This window comes from Capricornis sumatraensis, chromosome 10, assembly GCF_032405125.1.
Source record: "Capricornis sumatraensis isolate serow.1 chromosome 10, serow.2, whole genome shotgun sequence".
Taxonomy (NCBI): domain Eukaryota; kingdom Metazoa; phylum Chordata; class Mammalia; order Artiodactyla; family Bovidae; genus Capricornis; species Capricornis sumatraensis.
In genome coordinates, this window is record NC_091078.1 from 67,169,987 (window position 1) to 67,182,345 (window position 12,359).

General features: G+C 44.9%; 1 protein-coding gene across 4 annotated transcripts in view; it reads right to left on the reverse strand.

Annotated features, from left to right (window-relative positions):
• ITPR1 (inositol 1,4,5-trisphosphate receptor type 1) overlaps positions 1-12,359 on the reverse strand; it is a 321,362-nt gene that overhangs the window by 48,619 nt on the left and 260,384 nt on the right. For all 4 annotated transcript variants that reach the window (XM_068981702.1, XM_068981699.1, XM_068981700.1 and 1 more), the window contains 2 exons: positions 11,742-11,934; positions 6,018-6,140 (listed from right to left, as the gene is read on the reverse strand). In XM_068981702.1, the coding sequence (XP_068837803.1) occupies positions 6,018-6,140; positions 11,742-11,934 (316 nt within the window). The remainder of the gene's footprint in view (positions 1-6,017; positions 6,141-11,741; positions 11,935-12,359) is intronic.

A 12,359-nucleotide genomic window follows, 5' to 3' on the forward strand; every position in this document is an offset into this window, starting at 1 on the left:
CTGTCACATTTTGAGTTTCCTTCAGATGTAAACAAGCAGCACTACATGATTAAGGCTGCTTATATAAAGGAGTTTCACTTCTCCAGAGCTGCCTGGATGGCAGCACCGCCTGGGAAAGCAACATCCTTGCAGGTCCCAGGCTCTCCCACCAGCCTGTGGTTTGCCTTAGTTCCTTTTGTCCACACCTGCCAAGACTCACCTTCTCTCTCAGAACTGTCCCCAGACCCCAGCCACCTGCCTCTTCCCTTTTGATATCTTCCGGAAGGAGAATCTGATCAGGGATGGGCACTGAAAGGCAGAAGATTTCCAGAAATGCAGGAAGAAGTGGGTCCTAGGGTCAGGTGTGTCCCTTCCGGTGCATTTAACAATTGTTAGATATGGTATCAAGCCCTTCATTTGGATGATCATTTATTTTCTCCTCTTGGCACTCTATGAGGGTACTATGCTGCTGTTGCTAAGTTGCTTCAGTCATGTCCGACTGTGTGTGACCCCATAGACGGCAGCCCACCAGGCTCCTCTGTCCCGGGGGTTCTCCAGGCAAGAACGCTGGAGTGGGTTGCCATTTCCTTCTCCAATGCATTAAAGTGAAAAGTGAAAGTCAAGTCACTCAGTCGTGTCCGACTCTTAGCGACCCCATGGACTGCAGCCTACCAGGCTCCTCCATCCATGGGATTTTCCAGGCAAAATTACCAGAGTGGGTCACTAGTGTCTTCTCCAGAGGGTACTATGATCACCTCCAATTTACCACAGAGAAAATGGAGTTTTGGGTTATGTATCTCACCTAAGGTGAAACAGAATCTACCACGAATATACACGCTACCAGAGTTGATGGTTCCTAACCATCATTAAAAAAAAAAAAAAATCCATCCATTTTAAGTGCATGACTATGGGCAGTTTATACAGTCATCTAACCACATGTAACTGCTAACACAATTGAGACATAAACATCGTATCACACACTAAGAGGTTTCCTTGCGCCCTTGGCAGCTGACGCCTTGCCCCATCTCCACTCCTAGGCAACTCCTGATTTGCTTTCTACCACTGTAGCTTTGCATTTTCCAGAATTGCATAAAAACTGGAAAAATAATATTAGTAGGCAGTTTTTAAAAATTCTTTCACTTAGCAAAATTTTTAAGGTTCATTCATGTTATTGTGTATATTAATAGCTTCTTCTTTCTATTGCTGAGTAGTGGTCCATAACATGGCTGTGTCATCATTTATTTATCCACTGAACAATTAATGGATACTGGGGTTGTTTCCAGATTATGACGAAAGATGCTACTGGGAAACTTCAAGTACAAGTTCTGGGGTGGGGATGTGTTTTCATTTCTCTTGGACAAAAACATGGAAATAGATCTGAGAACCCTAAGGATACATTTAACTTCAGAAGACCTAACCATACTATTTTCCAAACTGATGCTACCATTTCCCCTTCTCATCACCAAGAGTGGGAGCTGCACTGTTCCAGATCATCACCAATGCTTGGTATTGTCGGTCATTCTAATTTTAGCCATTCTAATAGGTTTCTCATAACATATCTAGGTGGTTTTCATTTGCACTTTTCTAATAACTACTGATGTTGAATATCTTTTTATGTTCTTATTGACTATTCATATATCCTTTTTTGTGTGTGAAATATCTGATCAAATCTTTTACCCATTATTTTAAATGGGTAGTCTTTTTATTATTGGGTTATAAGAGTTTTTCCTATAGGCTAGATATAAGCCTTTTGTCTGACATGTTTTTAAAGTGTTTTTGCCCAGCTTGTGGCTTACTTTTCATTTTCTTAAGCATAATCATCATCTTAAACTGCCTCTTAACATCTCAGTATAATAAATGTGACCAGTACAACACATGTACCCAAATCCTGAAAGAGACAATATAAAAAATCTGCTGTCTTCCCACTAAAAATGCAGAGTTAAAAATTAATGCTAGACATGTAAAATAAATAGCTAGTGGGAAGCTGCTGTATAATACAGGGAGTTTGGTGCTCTGTGATGACCTAGGCATGGGTAATGGAATTGGGGAAGTAGGAGGAAGGCTCAAGAGGAAGGGGATTTATTTACATATGGCTGATTCACGATGTTGTACAGCAGAAATTAACACAACATTGTAAAGCAGTTATACTCCAATTTAAAAATCATTAGAAAAAAATTAATGTTAGATTCCAAAGAAACAATTATAGAAAGATTTCTTTGAGACAGTTGGAGAAACACGAATAGGGATAGGCATGCATTGGAGAAGGAAATGGCAACCCACTCCAGCGTTCTTGCCTGGAGAATCCCAGGGACGGGGGAGCCTGGTGGGCTGCTGTCTATGGGGTCACACAGAGTCGGACACGACTGAAGCGACTTAGCAGCAGCAGCAGCAGCATTACATGATTTATTGTTAGTTCTTTTTAGATATGAGAATGCTATGGTGATTATACACATTTAAAAATATTCTCTGAAGTTAAGAGATGCACAGTGAAACAAGATGTCTAGACTTCTTTAAAATCTTGCAGAAAATACAGTACGAGTATAAATGAAACAAAACAGGCAAAATGTTGTTAAAGATGGGCTGATGGGTATGTGGCAGTTTATTATACTCTTCTTCCCATTTGTGTACAGATTTGAAAATGTCAACAGTAAGAAAGTTTAAAAAGTAGTACTTTATGGGCTTTAATCACCATGGCATGCTTACAAATTCAGTAAGAATTCTGAAGCTGCCAAATTTTCATGCTTTTTAAAGACTGTGTGACTCTCAGTTCTCAACCAAAGGGGGAAAAAAACTTTTGAAAAGGAGCTTTTAAGGCCACAGTGTCCTCGGCAGCCACAAGCCTTTCAAGTCAGAGAGCCACACTGGCATAAAGGTCAGTAAACTCCTGCAGGAGGGGCATTTTGGAAACCCTAGTTTCAGGATTCAACAAGAACAAATATTTCTCTTAAAAAAATACTTTCAGGTAACCAATCAGATTTTGTTTCTAGATAGGGCTGAAACAACCTTCTTCCTGAAGATGGTCAACACTGAGTATAGATGTCCCCAGAATATGTTTAAAAGGAAAAAAAATTCCTCTGAGTGAGTTGATGTGTTTGAGGGGGATTTCTGTCACTGTATAATGGAAAGGACTTCCTGACGTCAGATCAATCTCCTTCTCTCAAAGGACATCTAATTATATTTTCTGTTGAGTGCATTGGCACAAAGTTCTAAAGCCCACACTGCCAAAACAGGAAGCCTAGATTTCTACAGATCCAGGGTCAATGCCACCTTGAGTGCTACACTGTAAAGCCAGAAGGACCTTTAATAATCATCCAGTAGGTCTTGAACTTGCACGGGCAAGAAACAGGATGCTCCAGAGATCCTGACTGGGTCAGCAGTTATTTCCTCCTGACCACTACGGGGATTTCCAAATCCATACCTTGGTGTCACAACTACTGGCTCAACCTAAGCACTGCTTAATAGGGAGGATAAGGAGGATGAACTGAAGTGGTTTGCCCAGAGTCATGTGGCAGGTGAGTGTTTGGGCCAGGCCTGGACACCAAGTCCAGACTCTGTAGGTCTAGCTGTTGCACTGAATGAGGCTTATCACAGAAGACGAGGGAGCTATCAATGAACTGTCCCCAGACAGCGGCCTCAAAACTGCCATAAGTGACCAGTGATAAAAATGGCCAAGGTACAGAATAACAATCAGTTTTAAATAGTTTTTAAAAAAGTGGAGGGGGGAAATGAAGACACACCCAAGGTACTAGTTGAAGAATCTGCTGTGATGTGATAGCCCCTGGAGGTGAGAAGAGGGCTCCATCCCCTCCACCTGAGCTCTTGGTTGAACACTTCACACTCTCACCTCTGCTAACTGGCAGCCCAGCACAGGCAGACACCCCACAGGAGAACACCCCGCAGCGCTGTGGACCTGCCCAACTTTTCCAACAGGGACACCATGAATCCTGACATAATCCATTTTAAAGGAAAATACCCCTTGGGCTTGTGTTTAAGTACTGCCTTGCAGGGAAAACATCACTCCAGTGAAGCCTTCCACATGGCTTCAGGCTCAACTGAAAAGGTAATGCCTCAAATGAGTAAGTTGGACATACCACAGAACACACGGTTACTTTTAAATTGGACCTTAAATTTACTTCAGTCATGCACACATCTGCATTTTTAAACTCCAGAGCAGAGCCTGCTCTGGATTTACCTCTGTGCTGTTTTTTTTTTTGTTTGTTTGTTTGTTTTTATTCTCTTACTTTTTGGGCTCTTCATCCCATTGTTTTACAGAAGGTAGCTACTGCCAGGTTGCGAAATACATCGTGGAGGTTATCTGCCAAAAAGCTCTGATGAAAAATTGAGCTGAAAAGTCAGCCTCCCAGGAGGCTGTTGCAGGTGTCAGAAAAGGGGGTCATGAAAGTTTAAAAAAAGGGGAGCCCCCAGAACTCCCCGTTTACAACTCCCAGTTGTAAATGTCTCCAGAAGGCTGTGAAGCAAACTGAGGAGCCCCAAACAGAAAAATGCTATTTCTGAGTGGTTTGCCTTTCCTCAGTAAAATGTGTAGAATGTGCACACAGATGACCAGAAGGAGATGGGGGAAGGAAATCTCTGAAGACCATGGACAGCATATCTCATTATGTGAATAACAACACGCAGCTCTTAATTGACTAAAAAGGCAAGGCTGTCTGGTCTAAAGTCATTCATGCCCTGCCTCCCATTACCTCTTGCCAGAAAAAAAAGAAAACAATTAAATTCCAGAGATTATTTTTTACAAATTCTATAGTCTGAAATCAATGCCACAAGTACGGCATAGGAAAAAAATCTACTGGACTGAGCATCAAAGTTATCTATATTCATTCTAGGATTAGCTCAGCTGCTAAGGGGCTGTGTGTCTTTGGCTAAATCTCTCAGCTTCCCTGATACATAGTTTCCTGACATACAAAACAAGGAGGTTAAGATGATCTCTTACTGTTTTAATATATTGCTGCTCCTCTTTCTTTTCTGAGAAATAAATATGGATAAACAGTTTATATGATTTCAAATTAAACTGAAAAATAAACTCACAGTGTATTACCTCACACCAGTCAGAACAGCCATCACCAAAAAATCTACAAACAGTAAGAACTGTAGAGGATGTGGAGAAAAGGGAACCCTCCTACACTGCTGGTGGCAATGTAAACTGACACAGCCCTTATGGAGAACAGCATGGAGATTTCTTAAGAAGACTAGAAATACCTCTACCATATGACCCAGCAACCCCTACTGGGCATATGCCCTGAGAAAGCCATAACTGAAAAAGACACATGTACCCCAATGTTCACAGCAGCACTATTTACAATAGCCAGGACATATAATCAACCTAGATGTTCATCGACAGATGAATGGATAAAGATGTTGTGGTATATATACACAATGGAATATTCCTTAGCCATACAAAAGAACGAATCTGAGTCAGTTCTAGTGAGGTGGATGAACCCAGAGCCTGTTATACAAAGTGAAGTAAGTCAGAGAAAAACAGATACAGTGTACTAATGCATATGTAGGGAATCTAGAAAACCAGTATTATTGATGAACCTAGTTGCAGGAAAGGAATGGAGCTGAAGATGTAGAGAAGGGCATCGTGGCCACAGTGGCGGAAGGAGTCAGTGGGATGAATGGAGAAAGCAGCACCAACCTATACACATTATCAAGTGTAAGATGGATAGCTGCTGAGGGGTTGCTGGGTAGCACACAGAGCCGAGTCTGGTTCTCTGGGACGACCTGAAGGCATGACAATGCAGAAGGAAGGAAGGTGCCAGAGGGAGAGGATGTATGTCTACTTACGGCTGATTCACGTTGCTTGTGGCAGAAACCAACACAACATTGCAAAAGTTAAAACACAAAAAACAAGCAAAAAATAAACCCGTGGTAAAAGCTACTCTCTCATCGTGTCTGAAAATGGGGAACTAGGATTCCATCAATTGCACCAGTACTACCAGGGATCCCATTTAAGACGCAAGTCATAGCCATCCTGCTGTTTCTAGAAGTTTCCTTGAAATTAAAGACATGGGCAGTACCTCCTCGGACTCCTTTAAATGGGTAGAAAAACGCCACAAGCAGGTTCATCAGGACGGCCAGGTTGAATGAAATGCTACTCCAGAAAGACATGTTGCGGGCGCACCAGTACAGGACGGGCTGGGCTGTGAAAACAAAGACGGAACCCCATGAGGTTCGAGACTGTGAGCCAGAACGCTAGGAATTCCACAGGCCCCTCCTCCCGCTCTGCCCCTACAAGCCCACTTTTGTTCCCAGTTTTCACCAAACATTAAAAATGGTCACTTGTTTTCAAGCTGACTCATAAGCTCAGAACGACATCAGATGGGTTTGTTTCTGTTGGGAGTCCTTACTGGAACAGAAGATGAATTGGGGGATGAGGAAGAGAAGAAAGGGGAAAAGCTGGAGCATCTAAAAACCCCACATGCCCCCATCAGCACCACAGTTATGGAATCTGGGGGGTTATCCAGGGTTCATGTGCCAAGTCCTCAGTTCCCCCTGGGGCCCTGGGACTGGAGGAGATGCCCAAGGAGACTGGAGAATTCAATGAGCCTTTGAAAACTGGTGGGGGGGACACAGCATTCAGAGTCAGCCCAGCTGGGCCCCAGGCTAGGAGTGTTACCACTTCTACACTCCTTCCCTGCTTGAAATTCTTCACCAACTCACTGATACCTGAAAGCAAGACAACAGCCCCTTTCCCATCACCAAGTCATCCGCCATCTTCCTGAAGAAGAACCAGAAATGGGAGCTCTCCCTGGATGGTCAGCAGCCAAGCTCCATTTCTAAAGGCTGCAGTAGAGAAAGGGTGGGGCCCCAAAGCCCTCCCAAGGGGCAGGAGACCCTTGAGGCAGTTATTGTTCAGTTGCTCAGTCATGTCCAACTCCTTGCGACCCCATGGATGGCAGCATGCCAGGCCTCCGTGTGGCTCACTATTTCCCAAAGTTTGCCCAAACTCACTGAGTCAGTGATGTCATCCAACCATCTCATCCTCTGTTGTCCCCTTCTCCTCTTGCCCTCAATCTTTTCCAGCATCAGGCTCTTTTCCAGGGAGCTGACTCTCTGCATCAGGTGGCCAAAGTATCGGAGCTTCAGCATCAGTCCTTCCAATGAATATTCAGGGTTAATTTCCTTTAGGATTGACTGGGTTGATCTCCTTGCCATCCAAGGGGACTCTAGAGTCTTCTCTAGCACCACAGTTTGAAAGCATCAGGTCTCAAGTGGTGCTGCTATCTTATCCCATTGTTACTGACAGCTAACACCACACTTGGCTGCATCTCAGCTGCAGACAAGCTGGTGGCCACACTGTGTGTACGGGTGCTTCCTTTTCCTCTGAATTCTTCGGTGGCGCCTTACACTTAGGATGATGCTTAAGAATAGATATGGGGGGAATAATTTCCATCTCCATGCCAGAGGCAAAGTTTCCAGAAGATTGGCTCATTCAACATAAATCTCCTCTAAAGGGAAGCGTGGAGTAGGTGAAAATGGATGTCTAGCGTGTTATTTCTTTTTCCCAATAAAGTCACCGTTTCACTCTAGGACAGCAGCCAGTGACAAATCCGATGACTCTATAACGATGCCTATAGCAGTAACCAAGCCGTCATAAACTTCTAGCCAAAATAAAGTTATGGCACAATCACACAGAGCCCTGGATAATTTAATAACTGCTCATTTACATGCTCGCACTTGGTAAGAGGCCATGTTTCCAAATTGTTGAGTTTTGGAGCCATAAGTAGCATCTGGTTTAACATCTCTCATTTGATAAATGAGGGAAACTGAGGCCCAGCCGAGGATGGAAGCTGTGGCAATCTCATCCCCTCAGCTCAGAGACCCTTGGACTCAGTGACAAGGACAGAGTTAAGGGGCTCATGTCACCATTTAGTAGAGGAGCCGACCAGTAATCAGTCAACCTGATTTCCCGGAGTTTATTTTATAAGCTATTAATAATTGCTGAAGCAAATTAGATGAGAAACCACTTGCTCTGGAGACAATAACTGCTGGTGTTTTTTCTGGGACTGAAGCCCATTCCTGATCTGAATATGAAAACTCTGAACAGCACAGAAGAAACAATGGCAAGGATGGCCAAGGGCTGACTGATGGGAACACGGGAATTTACAACATCCTCTCCCCATCAGTGTATGGGTAACAGACTAATAAGAAGTGAAAAGACAAAAAGGCAGGAAACGGCAGAGATCAGTGAGGGTTAAGCCAGGATTCTCTTCAGGGGGAGCTCTCAACCTGAACCAAGTCTAAGAATAGCCACTGTTTGATGCTTTAACATGACTGTAATAAATGCTCCTCAACTCTGGCATATAGTTTTCACAAGTCTGACTTTTATAAGGCTAACACCGTACTTTAATTGTGGTGTCACTCTGAATATGAACAAATATTCGACCCTTCAAGTCAAGTGGGAATCTACTCAGGTGCAAGAAGACAGGGTCCCATGATCCTACAAGGGCAGGCGATCCAAGTAACTGCACCCAGGGCATCTCCTGCTAACCCTCTTATCCTAGTTTGTCTTCTTTCTAAGGAACTGGGCTTGCTGAGGACACAGACTCCATGTGCATATACAGCAATGGAATTTCCCACTCTATTCCAATGAATGTAAAAACCATGAGGGTGGAAGACAGGGAAGCCTGGTGCGTTGCAGTCCATGGGGTGGCAAAGAGTCAGACAGGACCGAATGCCTGAATGGCAAGACACCACATAACACCAAGTAACAAAGTGCTGGCCTTTGCAGCTCTGCCTCAATTTCCTTTCACTACCTTCTAGCTTTCTTAGCCCAGAGTTTTCTCATCCCTGGGGCCAGGAGAAGATATCAGAGAGGCACAGTGGATGGAGGATGTGACTGCATACAAGAGTGTGTGTGTGTGTGTGTCTGTGTGTGTCTTTTGAGTAAAGCAGGGAAGAAGGTTTCAAGAGAGTATAGGAACTAAGTATCTTAATACTTGCAGAAGAAAAGATGAAGCAACACGTGTCTGACACACCTCCCTGTGTATCTGAGCCCCAGCTACAGATTCTCCAAGGCATAGATGATTCCCGGAGACACTTTCAGGAAAAGGTAAAGCAGCTTCATAGACAAGCCAGAGAACTCTTTTCTGCAGACACATCAGAAGAGAAATAAGCTACTTAGAGGGGAAAATGTATTTCATTTTAATTGCACTTCTAATGAGTACATTTCTCCTCTTCCTAAATATGCAAATCATGTTTAATTCAGTTATTACTTTCAATTTTTCTCTTACCAGCAGAGCTATGAGGCCAATTAAAATCTCTCAGTTGACAACTATAGCTGTGTTTAAGCTTCACTGAAACAAAAACTGCTTTTGAAACAAAGACAGACCAAATAAGAGAAGGTATTAGCTACAAAGCAATAGAAATCTCGGAATGATGAGCTGGCCATTTCTTGACCAATCAATCCGTTGGGCAGTCTTAATTCCCCACTTTATAGGGGAGGGCCTAGAAGAGGTTCAGTCACCTGCCCAGGTCACAAAGCCAGGGGGTGATGGAAGGAGAATGAATTCAGAGATCCCATCTCTTGCAGCTGAGGTCTTCCTACTCTGCCAGGCTGAAGACAACATCTCAGAAAGAGGGATGACAAGGTCTCTCACCTCATCATAAAAGGTGAAAATCTTTCTTTCAATTCTTAAGCCCCCTGGAGAGCCTATTTTCTATACCTATTGGATAACACAATTCAGAGAGAATGAATATATCTGACCAGTCTTAGTATCAGTACTTAGTAGACCTATATATTGGGCTTTCCTTGTGGCTCACAGGTTAACGGGTCTGCCTGCACTAAGTAGACCTACATATTTGGAGAAGGCGATGGCACCCCACTCCAGTACTCTTGCCTGGAAAATCCCATGGATGGAGGAGCCTGGTGGGCTGCAGTCCATGGGGTCATGAAGAGTTAGAAAGGGTAAAATCATTTTTAAAAATTCACATGTTTATGGTTGTGCTGAGTCTTCGTTGCTGCACATGGGCTTTCTCTACTTGCGGCAAGTGGGGGCTACTCTTTGTGGTGGCTTCTCTTGTTGCAGGTTTCAGAAGCTTGCGACTGAACAGCATCTGGCTGTTTTAGCAGCAGGTCACAGGCTCTGGGCACTCAAGTTTTAGCACTTATGGCACGTGGGCTCGGAAATTGAGGCCTGCAGGCTCTAGAGCGTGGACTCAGTAGCTGTGGTACGTGCGCGTAGATGCTCCGCACATGTGGAATCTTCCCAGACCAGGGATCCACCCATGTCCCCTGCATTGCCAGATAGATTCCTATCTAACACACCACCAGGGAAGTCCAAAACCACCATTTCAATAACTATCATGGAGGTCTGGATGAACCAAACCATGAATTCGGGATCATCACCTAAAATTGGAATCATGGACTATTTCAATGAAGAGCAAAATCAACAAATAAGAGGAAGTTCCCTTCTATTGAACGCCATAGCTGAGAAGACAAGCATACACATAGGGTCTCTGTCAACCTTTTTTGGGTATCTTTCTTATCTGACTGTATGAGCACAGTGCTGCGAGGATGTTCAACACGACTCACAATGCTTGAGCTATAGGAGCTTGGATGGAGCCCACGATGGCTACAAGAACATACTGATAGTGGGGCCACCTGTCCACGAAGCCTTATGAGGTCCACACCATGGAGGACACGCATGCTGCTCTGTTAAAGGTGAGCTAGACACCTCGCGTGGGGCTGGGTGACAAATGAGTTGGTTCAGCAAAACATATGACCGTGCTTTAAAGTGCTGGTCGATGAGGTGTCCCTTAGAGATGAGAGAGAATGGAGTAGGGGTGGGGTGAGACCAGCGCCTGGCGGGCAGCCTGCTTGCACAACGCCTTCTGCCACTAACCGATTCCTGGGAGACAGGGAGTGGAGCGGAGCAGAGCAGGGGCGGCAGCAAAGGAGGCAGGTCTGTGCTGGCTCAGGCCGGTGAGGGAGGACGAGCAGAGCACCCAGAACCTGACCTCCAGCCCCGTTTCCCCTCCCACAGCCCTGCCCCTTAGCAGGAGCTGGAGTGATCACAGGGGCAGCTGGAATCCAGGGTTTCAAATACAAACCCTAGCTCCTGACTAACGACAAGAATGAAGCAGCATCCTTTCTAAGCTGGTCACAACAGCTGGTGCCCAGCGTACTGTCAGCAGTGAAGGATCACACTAAAACTCTAATGAAAACTGGCCACAGAGAAGCCGGCCAGGGCAGCCCTGTTTAGACGAGGAAATGTAGCCAGCCTGGCTGGGCCCCGCAATGGGACTCGCTGGTGAGCAATGACTCATCTTCTGTGGCCAGTGATTCCACTGCCTATAAAATGACGCTAGGGTGTACAATCCGAACTGCCCTATAAAAGGGGGAAGACCTGTGTCTTCCGAGCACGTGGGCTGGTCAACGAGCTCTCAGGTAGGCTCAACCTCCTGCTCACATGTGTCATCCTGTGAGCAGCAGGCCTGTCCGTTCTCCATCCCTTTAATTTTCTCTATCAAAATAGGAGCATTTTAAGTCCTTCTGGGAGCTCTCCAGTGAAATCAGGTCAAAGGCAGCTGGAAGGAAGCCTTTTCAGCACCTCTCAGAGGTTGGAGCCCACTTACTAGCTCCCAAGGTGCCTGGGTAGTCCTGGTGCTGAGAGGGGGACAGAATCCTGAGCCCCACCAGCTCTGCTCCTACGAGGAGGTCCACGCACTCACCATCGAACCCCAGTGTGCAAGACCTGCAGAACCACACAATTCCACAGCACCTGGAGGCGCTGACCCACCTCTGAGCTTCTTCTGCCAGTTCATCTCATTGAAGAGGTCCTCGGACCGCAGGAAGAAGTCGTTGATCTTGCTGCCCTGCTCGTCCCTCTCTGTGGTGTAGTATATCCGTAGTTTTGACTCTTTGGTTAGGAATTCACATATACTGGGCACGGGGAAGACAATCTGCTCCATGGTTCGGTCTAATCTGACAATCTAGGGTGAAAAAACGGAGGTTAAAATTATCAAAAAGCCTTTCCTGAGCACTTGGCACAGGCACAGGCTCAGTATTCAGCCTAGATTTTTTCTTTTTTCTTTTTTATCCATACCACATGGCATGTGGGATCTCAGTTCCTTGACCAGGGATTGAAACCACGCCCCCTGCATCGGAAGACTGGACTCTTAACCACTGGACCACCAGGAAGTCCCGTCTCAGAATTAAAGATTAAGCATAACACAGACCTGACCCAGAGTCTTCTTGGATTCTGTAACTCCCGGACTAGGCTGTATCTCTTAGATTTATGCATAAAACCGTTTTGGAAAGTCAAAATATTTTTCTAACCTCAGACCCATGAATTGTACTGTGATGAAGTTTAATCTGGAACAATTTAAAGTGTGTTCTGTGTACAGATTCATAGGAG